Source organism: Triturus cristatus, chromosome 2_1 (assembly GCF_964204655.1).
Source record: "Triturus cristatus chromosome 2_1, aTriCri1.1, whole genome shotgun sequence".
In the NCBI taxonomy this organism is placed as follows: Eukaryota; Metazoa; Chordata; class Amphibia; order Caudata; family Salamandridae; genus Triturus; species Triturus cristatus.
The window spans coordinates 126,005,402-126,020,459 of NC_140581.1; the positions used below are offsets into that span (position 1 = coordinate 126,005,402).

General features: G+C 45.9%; 1 protein-coding gene across 1 annotated transcript in view; it reads left to right on the forward strand.

Annotated features, from left to right (window-relative positions):
* The window catches only part of NOL6 (nucleolar protein 6), a 530,178-nt gene that overhangs the window by 166,003 nt on the left and 349,117 nt on the right, over nucleotides 1-15,058 (forward strand). Inside the window, exons 12-15 of the mRNA XM_085628873.1 lie at nucleotides 2,424-2,601; nucleotides 3,485-3,607; nucleotides 6,114-6,262; nucleotides 10,425-10,500. Of these exons, the coding sequence (XP_085484999.1) occupies nucleotides 2,424-2,601; nucleotides 3,485-3,607; nucleotides 6,114-6,262; nucleotides 10,425-10,500 (526 nt within the window). The remainder of the gene's footprint in view (nucleotides 1-2,423; nucleotides 2,602-3,484; nucleotides 3,608-6,113; nucleotides 6,263-10,424; nucleotides 10,501-15,058) is intronic.

Sequence of the window (15,058 nt, forward strand, 5' to 3'; positions counted from 1 at the left end):
TTAAAAAGCCTTCCCTTGATCCGGGAGTATTGAAGAATTTTCGACCAATCTCTTTGTTACCTGCTCCTGCCAAGATGCTTGAAGCACATCTCAATTTCCATCTATCCACCTTTCTTGACTCCTCTGAGTTTCTTAACAGTTCACAGCATGGATTCAGGAAATTCCACAGCACCGAATCTGCTCTGACGATGGTGGTAAATAACATTCGCTGCAAAGTTGATGGGGGTCAGACAACTATTTTAGTTCTTCTGGACCTTACTGCAGCGTTTGATACCCTGTCTCCCTCCATCTTAACATCTCGGTTAAGGGAGGCAGGGGTGGCTGGGCCAGCTTTAGGCCTTCTTGACTCTTTTTTACATCTGAGAGAGCAAAGAGTCATGCTTGGAGACTTCCTCTCCCCTGCTAAATCTTTGCAATGTGGGGTGCCTCAAGGGTCTGCTTTAAGCCCAACTTTATTCAACTTTTATGTTGCCCTCCTTGCTAGGTTAGTAAGATCTCAGGGGATGGAGGTAGTCTCCTATGCTGACGACACACAAATCATGGTGTCCCTAGCCCACCCTGTCAGTGTTTCGGCGTCCAGTTTTAGGTCCTGTATGCAGTTGGTCGCGGACTGGATGGTGTCAAACTCCTTAAAACTGAACGCCGACAAAACTGAGGTCCTAGTCTTTGGTAAAGACCAAGATATCTGGTCTAGTGATTGGTGGCCTACATCTTTGGGAACCTGCCCTTCCCCTGTTAAGTCTGCTAGGAACCTTGGAGTCATTTTTGATACTTCATTGACTATGAATCTCCAGGTCAGCAGGACGGTTTCTACATGTTGGGGTGTCATTATGACCCTAAGAAAAATTCTTCATTATCTCTCACCATTGGCACGCAAGCAAACTGTGACTGCTCTTGTTGGCTCGAGGCTAGATTATTGTAACGCACTTTATGCGGATACTAATAAACATCTCATTCAGCGCCTTCAGGTCGTGCAGAATGCTGCTGCTAAATTCGTTTTGGCTCTTCCGAAAGATTCCTCTGCAACTGCTGCTAGGAAGCACTTACATTGTCTCCCCATCCATTTCAGGATTACTTTTAAACTTCTCTGTCTTACATACAGAGCTCTTTCCGCTGGCCCTTCTGATGCTCTGGGGTCCCTTCTGGTACATTATATTCCTAGCAGATGTCTCCGCTCTTCAGAGGCTAATCAATTGGTAATCCCCCGAAGTAAGAAGGTGAGATGGGGTAGTAGAGCGTTTTCCATCGTTGCTCCACGACTTTGGAACTCTCTCCCTTTGCAGATTAAGTCCCAACCCTCTTTGGTCCTTTTTAGGAAAGCACTTAAAACCTGGTATTTTGTGAAGGCCTACCAGTAAGTTCCGAGTATTTTCTGAGTCACAGTCAGTATTGTTTGGTTAGGCGCCTTGACGCCCATTGGGCTTAGTTGCGCAATACAAATTTGCTTCATTCATTCATTCAGGTGGTTGAACAGGGAAAGTGTAACAATAGAAGGGTCTTTCATGCTATTAACGCCAAACGTGACTATCACCACGGATGCCTCACACATGGGATTGGAAGCTCATATGGAGAAGTTCAACGTCCGAGGAGTCTGGAAACCAGTACACCACATAAACTTACTGGAACTAAGGAAAGTGTCCCTAGCCTTAAAAGCCTTACAGGAGCAGTTATGGGGTAAATGGATACAAGTTCAACGGACAACAAAACTAGCACAGGAAATATGGAGATTGGCCATTCAGAGACCGATGACTATAACAACGCTACACATACTAAGGTTAGACAAAACGTAGAAACTGACAAACTGAGCAGACAAGCATCCACCTCAATCAGGCAGTGACCAAGAAGGTGTTATCAGAAAGTGGGGGATACCAGAAATAGACCTGTTTGAAACATCAGAAAATTCAAAAGGACAGTTGTTCAAATCCAGACACCCACAACTACACTCCCTAGGACAGTGGTTCCCAAACTTTGTTGACCCGCAGCTGCCTTGTCTTACTGCCTGTTGGCCGCGGCTCCTCATTATGTCTCGGGCTGGCCAGACCAGTCATGCGCAGTGAACCTCTCTTCACCCCCAGCTGCATTGCTGGGGTTGGAGAGAGCAGGCACAGGCTCCCAGTCTGTCCTAGAGCGCTGATCGAGGGCTCTGAGGCCAATCCTGAAGCTGCTCTCACGTGAGAGCAGCTTCAGGATTAGCCGCAGGCCATTCTGGGATCCTGTGCCTGAAGCAGAGGAGCGCGAGGCGGCCGGCTGAAGGTAAGGCTTTTTAAAATTATAATTTTTTATTTTGCCCCCCTCCCTTCGCGACCCCTATGCCCCCCTTCGCCCCTCCCACCCATTCAATGTCTCAAACACTGGCCGCTAGTGCTTAGAAGAGATGAAAAGGGTTCTGACAGCCTCTCACTTTTTTCCATCTTCTTTTTCAGCTTAAGAAATTTGGCCAAACTTCAGGTGACATGCAAGAAGATGAAACTTCTGAATGAGCTTATAGATTACAGTGGGAACTACGTTGCAGCCGTACTACCTTTACTACTCTCTCTTTTCTGTCGTGGCCTTGGAGACCGACTGGTTCTGCTGTCACATGCACTGCCACAGAGTCCAGAAGTAAGGAAGAGGAGCTTTTCTTCTTAAAGTTAATTTAACTTTCTTTTTTACTCATCCCCGTGATACACTTTCTCTCAAAATCATTTGACTTTCTAATCCAGTTTACATACAAAGCCTACAGTCTATCCGCTAAGCAGGCAGTGACATAACCAGGCATATAAATTGGCAGAATTCTCAGCAAGCGCGCACACATTTATATCTCAATTAACATTGTGTGATCCAATATTAATGTAAAGAAGCATAGCCCTATTCGGTAACTGTCAGCGGTATGGTTCAGCTGGCTCACTAAATCAATTTGATAGTTAGTATGTGGGTGAATGAAACTCCTTCAAGACAGTGGAATTCAATCTACTGTCCATATACCTTTGGAAACGTCTAGGTGTATTGGGGCGATTAGAGTACAGACCCTTCTCTGCCATCATTCATCATTCCATATTATTCCACTAGGAGTCAAGTGTCTGGGCTGTATGGTTGCCCCATTGTATGAAAATATCTTAGCTTGTGATCATTAATCCTGTATCACACAAGATGTTGTTCTATTCAGACGGGGTCTGAGCGCCCCAAATTGCCAGTAGATTTGTTCTGCTGTTTATTTTTTAAAATAAGATTTGAAGAAGCAATTTTCTATCCCTCCACTATGTAGTAATGGGGGAACAGCGCCTACGTCTACATAACGCAAAGTAAGGCAATTAATTACCATTCTGTACCTAAAGACCCCTCTCTGTGTTAAGAGTTTTTAAAGTAAACATTTGCACTGGAAAGTAACTTTCTCTACATTAGAGGCGAGAATGCTTTATCCATTGTAGATGTAACATGAAAGTTGTTTAGTACTTTGCTGGTTTTAGTGAACCTTGGATACATGAGCGTGCTGTTTCACTTGCAGTGGCCGATTGCTGATGATCCACCGAAGCACAAAGACATCGATCACCTCTCATTTGGGTTGTTGTTGAGACCAGAGTACTACAGCAGTATCCTCGAGAAAGGCCCTGAGGCAGACAATGCGAAGGTCTGTGTAACCCAATCATACACTCTGCTTCTGTCTTATTTTTCTTGTGTGCTTTATATGGATGCCTTTTTGTTAATTCACCTCCCTGCAGAGTGCTTAAATAGGATATCTATTGCCACTGTGAGGATCTAAATCCATGTAATCTTAGTATGAAAATCAGTGAAATAGCCTTGAGCAGCTTCATATACTGGATTCTTTTCTACTCGTACAACTCTGATCACTGCCTTTGGTATTTTAAATCACAGGGGCAACCATGGTTTTCATGTGAACCTATCAGCAAATAAGTCAGCCATGTGTGTGTTTGTGTGTGCGTGCAGGTATTAGTATACTTTAGTGTCCTGCTGTGAAGAGCTAGAAAGTTTATGAACTATCGATGGAAGAGAAAGGACCAAGGAATATGATACAAGAGGGAAATAGTGGTTTTCCTTCAAAGGCTCATTACTGATGTGCCAGCGATAGTGATCGAATTTAGTTAGGACATTTTTCAGCAGAGTTACAATGGTTCATACTAAGGTGGCCCTTTATGCCAGGTAAAAAAGTTGGGTCATGGAAGCTCTGCAAACCCCAGGTTTCATTCATCTATGCATTATTGTATTTTATCTATGCATTATTGTATTTCCTTGATGCAGCACGTCAACCAGCCAAATAGGTGCATCCAAGCTCCTTTTCTAAAGGCTCAAAACGGTATGGGGTGTGGCCAACCATCAAACAAGATGGCCGCACACTCAAGAAGTTCTGCTTCAACAGCCGTAATCCTTAGTCATCCGAACACAGACTAGTGATGAGTGTCCCTAAGTGTAAGCAAACACAGTCTAGGAATCCAGCGATCCAGGTGAAAATGGGACACCAGGTTTTGGAGGCCTAAATGAGATAAAACAAGCTACCTGCTCGGGTGCATTCCAGATTAGAGGGTCTGTGATGTGTGGGCCTAAGGCTGTGCTTGAGACCGTGAAGACATTTGTCGAGAAAGGGTAGCATGGAAACCTAAGATGAACTGCGAGCGGGCAAGAAAGGAGAGCTGTATCTGACCAGCATCATTCTAGGAGTAGAGCTGTGGAGGAGGTGGGCCCAAATCCAGGCAGAAGTAGACTAGACCGAACTGCAGGGGTGATAGCGGTGAATGGCGGGTATGCAGGGGGAACAAGGGCCTGCAAAGCAGATTAAGGAAGTGATAGATAGGAGTCCCCTCACAAATTAAGCAAGGACTACTTGCACAGGGGAAACTGCTGGGTCGAGCTCCCTCCCACTAAACCCCCCACTTCACAGGGACCAGGATGGGACCGATCCAAAAAATCATCTGGCGAAGCACTCCCATAAAGCGGGACAGCAGTGACACAACAATCTGCCCAACAAAAAATACTAAAAGACCAGCGGTGGAATCCAATCCTAACCCCCCGCCCCCAAAGGAACATTGCCTAGCACCTAATAGAAGGACAAATGTGGGAAAACCAACCAAGGAAGAAAAACTGGTGGATGTACACTAAACCTGTGAAATCGCAGAGGCGTCAAAACATTGGTGAAAGCAACAAGATTTGATTGTGGAATAGCCCCTCCCTCCAGAAACCACTCCAGTAGAAGTTCTTGCTGTCTTGGTACGCAAACAGAGCCACCGGCCAATACAAAGCAGATTGGAAAAATATTAGTTTCTAGGCAGCAAGAACACCAGCAGTACACAAAAAGGAAACAAGTGGGGCACGTGGCCAAATTCAACGTTATTGGTGATACTCTGTTCGGTAAAAGACTTCCAGTTCGGTATTGGAGCATAAACTTGACTCTGTATCAGTAGAGGCGAACCTGTCAGAGGATCTAAATAAAGTTAAAAAAAGAAAACGTCCTCTGGGCTAGAATCTTTTAGCGAAAATTGAGGTTTTTTTTGTACTTCCCTTAACTATAGGCTCTTAATTTTAGTTGGCAGTCAGTTGGCCAGAATCACTTCAGATCTTTTCATTCACTAATGTTGTGAGGTTACCTCATCACTGTGCAATCTTGTACTGAATAACTATTACTACCTTTTCTTTTAAATTGGCATTGTTGTGGGATAATAGTTATACTAAAATATTTAAGGAATTTTGTTGGGTGTAATTTTAGCTATATTCAACTGAGACTGTTCCTTTGCTGTCCTTCCTCTTTTGCCTGGTTCTGTATCTGTCTAGTATTAAAAATGTACTTCAGTCATTATCTTTGTCTTCCTGCAAAAACACTTGTTTTCCTCTTCTTATCACTCCATTCTACACAGAAAACATGTTTCTTGTGCACTTTCCAAAAACTGTTGCAGAAAGGAAAGGCATCCTGGTGTCATTGAAGTTACTGTATGTTTTTGACCACATTGATTAAGATGTTTGTCATGGACTTGGGGGTTTTAATGTTGGTTCTACAGTACAGTTTCCATTATTGCTGCTAGGTTGCCACCAACATTTATTCAACTTTATGACCTACTCTAAGCTTTACTTGACCCTTTCCTGATTCTGTGGTATTTATTCCTTATTTTTCTTACTTCTACCTGCAGGCAGTTGAGTTTCAGAAATTTTGGGGTGAGAAGTCTGAGCTAAGGCGATTTCAAGATGGATCGGTCTGTGAGGCTGTTGTTTGGGCTGCCACTACCATTCATGAGAAGCGATTAATCCCTGAACAAATTGTGAAACATCTTCTACATTTGTAAGGATTATGGCATGAATATGCTTGGTAACTTGAAGCAGTTGTGCAAATGGGGAGCAGGGCAAGGGGAGTTTGCTCTTTATCAACTTACATGCACTTCAAAGTGTTCTCCTGTGCACTAGACTGCACATAGGGAGTAAATGTCAAAGTCCGCCTCATCTAGGTCGATAATAACCGCTTATTTGGGTATTGATGCTAGTTATGAATTTACCCCTAAGGGAAAACTGCTCCTAAACTCAGCTGGATCACAAATTGCTTGAAATGGCAAAATTACGCATAGAAATTGCTGGAATCTAATATTATTACTGATGGAGTCTCTTTATCCCTACGACAAACTAACAGAAGGTGCTAAGTCTGTTCATAAAGAACAGCAAGCCACTACGCGCTGTGAAAAAGTGCAAGGAACTCCTCAGATAGTTAGTACATCACCTGGCGGGAGTTAAGAGTCCATCAGCCCACCCTTACTGGCGGAACCTCGTCATCTGAGACTCTAGGGAATCACGGTCTGGGCCCGCAATATCGAGCCAACGGGCTCTGCTGGGTGCACTGCCTAATGCTTCCCGAAAAGCAAAAACTCCTGCCAAGGTGTATGTTCAAACTTTGAGGACTCCAGTGATGTGCAGTGCTCTAGTGTAATAATGGGCACTGCTGAATAGCGGCCATGAATGCAGTGTTTTATGTGTTAGATGTCCCTTTTTTTGACGGTTGATTCTCCGGATTCTTTCTAGGAAAGAAGACATAGTTCTTACGTCCAAGCACGAGATTGCTTGTCCGGTAGGGTGGCTATCGCCACAGATTTATCTGACGATTGCACCTTCACTGTCTAAATATTGCTGTTCACGATTCACATTCAATGTGTTTACCCTGCAGTAGCTTTTATTTTTCCACCGTATTTAGGTCCTGAAGAAAGCCGGGTCAACTGACCATACCGGCTGAAACATGTCGACCTTATAAAACTGAGCCAGGAAATAGTCTATTTTTTCAAGACTATTGTTTTTTTTAAATATGACACCTGGACAATTCCCAATAAACATATTTTTTGCCCAGGGATTCATTTTTAATTCACATTTACACTAGAGCACTGCACATCACTGGAGTCCTCAAAGTTTGAACATACACCTTGGCAGGAGTTTTTGCTTTTCGGGAAGCATTAGGCAGTGCACCCAGCAGAGCCCGTTGGCTCGATATTGCGGGCCCAGACCGTGATTCCCTAGAGTCTCAGATGACGAGGTTCCGCCAGTAAGGGTGGGCTGATGGACTCTTAACTCCCGCCAGGTGATGTACTAACTATCTGAGGAGTTCCTTGCACTTTTTCACAGCGCGTAGTGGCTTGCTGTTCTTTATGAACGGACTTAGCACCTTCTGTTAGTTTGTCGTAGTGTCTATTGGGGATTGGAGGTGTAGTAGTCCTTAAATCAAATTTCCCCTGTGACCCTTATATATATTGTGTTTTTTGTCTCTTTATCCCTTACATCCCTGCAACTCTTGTAAATAGCTCTTTTGGTGGATACTTCTAGCGACAGATTGCTCACATTTTGAAGTCCCTCAGGTGCCTGGCTGGATCCAAAACTTTTCATATCAATTGCTTCCCTGCACCAACAGGTGTCTCCATCGGAGTCAGTGACGAGCTCCCCCCCCCCCTGTAGAAGTGATGGCATGGAGCTGTATATAGGCAACACCCCTGTACACCTACATCGATTTCTTTCTTCCCATGTCCTTGGACAGAGACCCAGAGCTCCGCTCCCAATTTAATGTTTGTGCTTAACCAACTACAAACTAATTTTAGTTCTGACAGTGTGCTTGGGATAATGTCTCCCCGAAGACCACAGGCTTTAGAATAAACCACGACTGCAGGAAGCAGTTGTCTGTAACATATCCACATGATGTCTACGTGTGGAGTTGTCTATGGTCCGAGCACTGCACAAACTCCTGCACAAGTGCTCCCTGATACAATGAAGGCCATTAGGGAATGGGTGGTGGGACTAAAAGTCTCAAAAACCCCAAAAACATGAGAAGTTGGTCTCCAAGCAATGGACTGGTCCAGCTAAAAGTCCCCCCCCCCCCCAATAAGTCCAAGACAAAGTTAAGAAACAAATTTTGCAAATAATAACACCAAGCAGTACTTTTTTTGTACTCTTTAGCTCTCACTCTGGGGAAAAGGTGCGCAGTTGACACTTATAGGCCTGGGGTGTGCTCCCATAGTCCGACTCCTGAGCTGGCCCCGATACACCAAAAGTTCCCTGGGCCATCAGCGAACCAGCAGCAGATGGAGGTTTTCAGAGAAGCTATGCTGCAACATTTTCTAGACAATGCTGGTTAGCTCTGGAGTGCTTTCAGGCCCTATGGAGACGCAGACTCCCCCAGTCTAGGCTTAGTGGGAGGAGCCAGGGCTGGCGCTGACTGTTCCTGTTGAGCCTCTGTCTATACCAGTACTGACCCATGACTCCACTCCTGCGAGCTTGTCTATTATAGCCACTCTGTCACTGTCCTCGACTTCAGTAATGTCTACTCTGGATACAACCTGGAATCCTGATGCTAGGTCTGTGGTCTTTTTGGCTCCACTTCACTCCTCTCACTGGGTGGATGACCATCTTTTTATTGGATTTGCCAGCTCTTAGAAAGGGACGGGTGGCCCGAAAGTAATGTTTGTCCAAGTGGATCATCCTTTAGATAAAGGCTTGCTGTGTGCTATCCAAAAAAAGCAGTATCCAGAGGGCTTGCAAGATCATTCCACCAGAGTCCAGGGTGCCTTTACATCGTTGGGGAGGCGTGTTCCAGTGTTTAATGGATATCTTCCAGCTTGCTATATGGACGTCTGTAAACACCTTCACCAGGTATTACGGTCTGCATAATCTTGACGCAGGTAAGGACATTTCACCTACAGAACGTCCTGGCATAAGTCCGCTTCTCAGATGCTTGACCTTTTGGGAAGTACTGCTTTTGAATCTAATTAGAAGTTATGGGGTATATGGTTAGAATTATCCATCAGAAGGACACGTTCCCTACCTGCGTAATTCTCTTTCTGGTGGATACTCTACCTATCCTAAGGTACTTCACCACCCTCTGAAAAGCATCCATGTTAGATTTGATGCACTGCAACACCTGTAATCTGTCGTGGCCTATCTCCAGTTGAGGGTGTGGAAGAGTTACAAGGAAAACTGATGTCCTTGCGCAGAGGCAACGCTTATAGAACGTTTCCAGCGGTCACTTCTGGAAGTGGTGAAGTTGTTGTGGAGTCTTATTGCACCACCTGATGGCTTAGGAGCATTTGCTGTGGAAAGTTCCAGATCCAGTTTGTTTCCTGGATGAAATCAAAAGGTGAGGAATCTGTGGTTAGATACAGTGTAAACCAAAAAGAGCGATCTCGTTTGTGACATCCGTTCCCACAACTTTGTTTGTGAACTGAACATCTAAATTATTTAGATATGTTGATATGATGACTTAACTTTTGGGAAGAATCTAGAACATATATGTCTTCTATAGTTTACATTTAATTATTTGATGTTTTATAAATGATGATTGCTATCTTACAATAACTACTGTGTACTAGGAAATGCTGAAAATACGAAATATAGAAATCTACTCTTTAAGAAAGAAAACACTTTACATTTGGGTTTTTTCTTTTTTTTCTGAAGCTAGTTCCACACTTTTGCTTCTATGTTTCCCAGCACAAGGGTGATTGTGCACAGAATCTTAGATTCTGAGACAGTGACATAGATAAATGTGGATATTCGTATACAGGTATCGCCGCTCTAACTTCTGCCTTGAGCATCAAACATTAATTAATTCTTTATTGCTTGAGTAACAAAAATCTTTGCAATTAAAACATTAACAACTAAAACAAGAAAAAGAGAAACACAATTCGCAGTTTCTTTGAACAATGTTCAGCAGCAGTTCCAGGTTCTCGTGTCTGTTTCTATTCCATGAGAAGTACATAAAAAAAAGTTAGAAAACAGATGCCCGAATAAAGTGGAAAATTGCTTTCATTTCATTTTATTTGCTGGTTCCTCCTAAATAATGTTACACTGCTGAGATCTAGTACCTGATGGGCATGGTGTGGCTGTTGTAAAAACGTACTACCATCATTTTTGAAGAATTAAAGTGTTGGAATGTATTGCAGTTTTACATCACAAGTTTTATATATATTCTACAAATGTTTCAGGCATGCTGAAATACCGGAGTCTTCCGTGTGTTACACTGCCGCTCTTCTGGAACCTGTGATTCAAGTTACAAAAGAGGTAAGGTCATAAGGGCTTGAAATTATTCTGTTACAGAAATATATAAAAATTTTGGTTTTGTTTTGTTGTGGTCTGTATAAAGGCTTTTTATGAGGCTCAGTAGATAATAATCTATTTTTTGCATATTAAGAAAAGCAGTGTTCGAGGCATATGAACTGCAGATTACACACTTTTGCATAGATCGCCATCTGGTGTTGGGCCCGGATGTTTGTAGTTTGTTTTTCCTCTTGGAAAGTCCTTTGGAAGTCACGAGGTCGGTGACTCCTCCTTTGGATCGTATTGCGCATGGGCTTCGGCTCCATCCTCAGATTGTTTTTTTCCGCCATCGGGCTTGGATGTAATCTTCGCGCTCCGGTTCCGAACATTTTCCAGTTCGACGATTGAAGCGGAATCCTCACCTCACATCGTGGTAATGTTTCGATCGCGATCTCCTCAATCAACGCACCTTCTCATCGACAAATCTTCGGTTCCAGTCGTCGACGGCGGCCTTCGGGCCTACCCAAGCTCCGGTCCCGGCTGATGGGAAGAACTCCATTCCAGAAGTGCCCTCGATGTGGGTCCAAATTCTACCACACCGATCTTCATGAGGTGTGCAACCTCTGCCTCTCCCCTGAACACGAGGCTCGAGACTGTCCGGCCTGTAAGTCTTTCAGATCGAAAAAGACTATTCTGGACCGAAGAGCCAGACGAAACATGGCACACTCCTCGACCTCCGTTTTCAGTCGATATCTTCGGAGACGACATCGAAGATCCGGGACAGCAGCGCACCGAAAAGGACCTCGTCAGTGCTTCAGAGGCCGACGACTCCGATGTGGAAGACATCACTCCGGCGCAAAGGGTCGTGAGTAATATACCACCCCCCACACCCGCGCCAACATCCAAAAAGGCTTCGGTCACGCCTTCGCCTCCGGGCCTAGGCAAGACCAGAGACACTGCTTCACACCCCCCACCTTCGGGCCCGGTGAAGAAGCCAAATAAGCCTTCCGGCGGCTCGGGCTCAAGCCAGCCTGCCAGCGGTGCCGAAAAACACACTTCGGCACCGAAAAAGAAACCGGCCTCTACCTCGACACCGAGCTCCGCACCGAAGCCCTCGGGGCCGAAACCCAGCGCTTCCGTACCGACGCCATCTTCGTTACCGACCAAACCCCATAAGGCCCTCGGCACCGACACTTCCAAGCCGAAGCCCACCTCGGCGCCGACCAAGAAATCTGAGGTTCCCAAGCCCAGTGCTAGGCAAACTGGCACGGACAAGCCTAAAAAGTAATCGGCCCCGAAGACTTTGGCGCCGACGGACCAAACACTGTCACAGGAACTATTTACACCGGATCCCTTACAAAAAACTCTCACCAGGGACCCAAAAACTGGACATTTGGCACTCTCTTCCAAAAAGAGACATTTCGACAAACCGGCTCCGCCTCCATCTCCAAAGAGGAAGGACTCTGCTGCCTCCCCTTTCAGAATACCTTCCCCACCTCCTCCACCCTCTCCACCTCCGCCCCCTCCGCCTTCTCCACCCCCACCTCATCGCTCTCCGACCCCGTCTCCAGACGATGATGATCAGGGGGACCCATATCACGATACAGGGGATGTGCCTCAAGACCCCACCCCTACAGGATCCCCAGACCCATGGGACGACTACAATAACCCAGATATTCTCGACGTCCCACAAGATGACCTTTACCCTTCCAGACCATCTCCACCGGAAGACTCATTAGGTTTCCACCACCTACTTCAAAGGGCGGCACACTATCACGGGGTAGAGTTGCACACTGACCCAGTGGAGGAGGATTTCCTCCTCGACACTTTTGATACCACACATAGGTCTACCTCCATACTACCTATGCTTAAGGGGGTGGTAAAACATGCGCCAGAGGCTTTTAAGGACCCAGTCAGGGCCAGGGTCATTAACCCACACATAGAGAAAAAATATAAAGCTGCCCCCACAGATCCTGCCTATATCAAAGGGCCAGCGCCACTAGATTCCCTAGTAGTGGTTTCCACTGCACGAAAAAGGTCAAATTCCCAGGCGTCAGGCGAAGCACCACTACCTGACAAAGAGTCAAAGCTACTGGACGCATCAGGAAAGCGCACTGCGTCACAGGCAGCCAATATATGGCGTATCGCCAACACCCAAGCGCTATTGGCCAGATACGATAGGGCACATTATGATGAATTAGAAACCATAATGCACCACCTCCCTGAAAGATATAAAACTAGGGCCAATGAATTAATTCAAGAGGGTAAGACAATAACTAACACCTCTATACGCTGTGCCTTAGATGCAGCAGACACAGCCTCCAGGGCCATTAATACTAGCGTCCTCCTCCGTCGCCATGCTTGGCTAAGAATATCAGGTTTTAAACCAGAGGTACAAGCCTTCATCCTGAATCATCCCTTTGACCAAGAACACCTATTCGGCCCAAAGGTAGATGAGGTCCTCGAAAAAATGAAGGACACCAATACGGCGAAGTCCATGGGAGCCCTGCAGTCACACGCTCCTAGGCGCTCTTTTTGCCGCTCTTCCTTTCGGAGTACATCTAGAGGCTACTCCTCAGATAACGCGTCCACTAACTACAAATCCCCCACTCAGTCCACCTTCACAAGGGGTTATCAAAGAGGCGGCTATAGGGGCAATAATAATAAAGGCAGAGGCAAAACAAATACCGCCCGCTCCGCCACACCGCCTACCCAATGACTTCCCCCGCTCCCTCCAGACCATCCCACTCCGGTCGGGGGCAGACTTCAAAATTTCCTTCATGTCTGGGAGACCATCACCTCAGACAAGTGGGTGACCCAAATTATTCGGTCAGGATACTGCCTGGAATTAACATCTACCCCCCCAAACATTCCACCCAGGCAACGCCCAATGTCACAAGAACATTCCACATTACTAAAACAGGAGGTAATCTCCCTCCTACAAAAACATGCAATAGAACAAGTTCCCGTCAATCAGCAAAATTTAGGGGTCTACTCCCTATATTTTCTAATACCAAAAAGGGACGAGACTCTACGACCTATTCTAGATCTCCGGCCCCTAAACACATACATACATTCAGACCAATTTTACATGGTAACGCTTCAGCAGATGCTTCCGCTCCTCTCCCAGAACGACTTCCTCACCACACTGGACTTGAAAGACGCATACTTCCACATTCCAGTACACCATGCTCACAGAAAGTACCTCAGATTTGTAGTGGACGGGCAACACTACCAGTTCAAGGTGCTCCCATTCGGAGTCACAACAGCACCACGGGTATTCACCAAGTGCCTAGCGGTAGTGGCGGCACACCTCAGAAGACAGCACATTCACGTCTTCCCATACTTGGACAACTGGCTGATAAAAGCCACGTCCTACAACCAATGTGTACACCACACCGCCACTACAATCCAACTACTTCACCAACTAGGCTTCACGGTGAACCACCAAAAGTCCTAGCTAACACCATCCCACATAAAACAATACCTCGGTGCCACCATAGACACCTCAAAAGCAATAGCCTACCCCAATCCGGCCAGGATTGCAAGCATTCAGGCTTTGCGACAAAGATTCATACTTCAACACTCCCTTCCAGCAAGAGTGTTTATGCAACTGATAGGGATGATGGCCTCTTGCATTTTCATAGTGCCCCACGCAAGACTCCAGATGCGTCCACTCCAAGAGTGCTTAGCGCGCCAATGGAACCAGGCCCAGGGGCAACTGACAGATCTGGTGTTGGTAGACGTTCACACCCATCGCTCTCTGCAGTGGTGGAACACCACAAACCTTTCCAAAGGTCGACCGTTCCTGGACCCGGTTCCACAAATAATACTAACAGACGCATCGCTCTCCGGCTGGGGAGCTCATCTATTACACCTCACAGTGCAGGGCACATGGATGCCGCAACAAAAGTTACTCCATATCAACCATCTGGAGTTACTAGCAATCTTTCTAGCCCTAAAATCTTTTCAGACACAGATTTCAGGCAAGGCAGACCTCATTCGCACAGACAACATGACGGCCATGTATTATATTCAAAAACAAGGCGGCACACACTCTCCACAGCTCTCTCAATTAGCACAAAGCATATGGAGATGGGCAATTCCACACAAAATCTTTCTCCTAGCCCAACATGTCCCAGGAGTCCAAAACACCATGGCATATCTGCTCAGCAGACAGACGCAACAGATCCACGAGTGGGAACTTCACCCGCAGGTTCTTCACCCGTTCTTTCAAACGTGGGGGCATCCACAAATAGACCTATTCGCCACCCACGAAAACAAAAAATGCCCAAGCTTCGCCGCCAGATACCCACACCCATTGTCCAAAGGAAATGCGATATGGTCAGGCAAATTTGCGTACGCTTTTCCACCTCTCCCACTAATTTCATTAGTGGTGCGAAAGCTACAACAGCATTCCCTCACGCTGATCCTAGTAGCTCCAACATGGGCCAGACAACCGTGGTACACCACGCTGCTGGAACTCTCGGTACTACCACACCAAAAGCTACACCTCTCACCATGCCTCCTAACCCAGAACCATGGAGAGATCAGGCACCCGGATCCAGTTCAGCTCAACCTT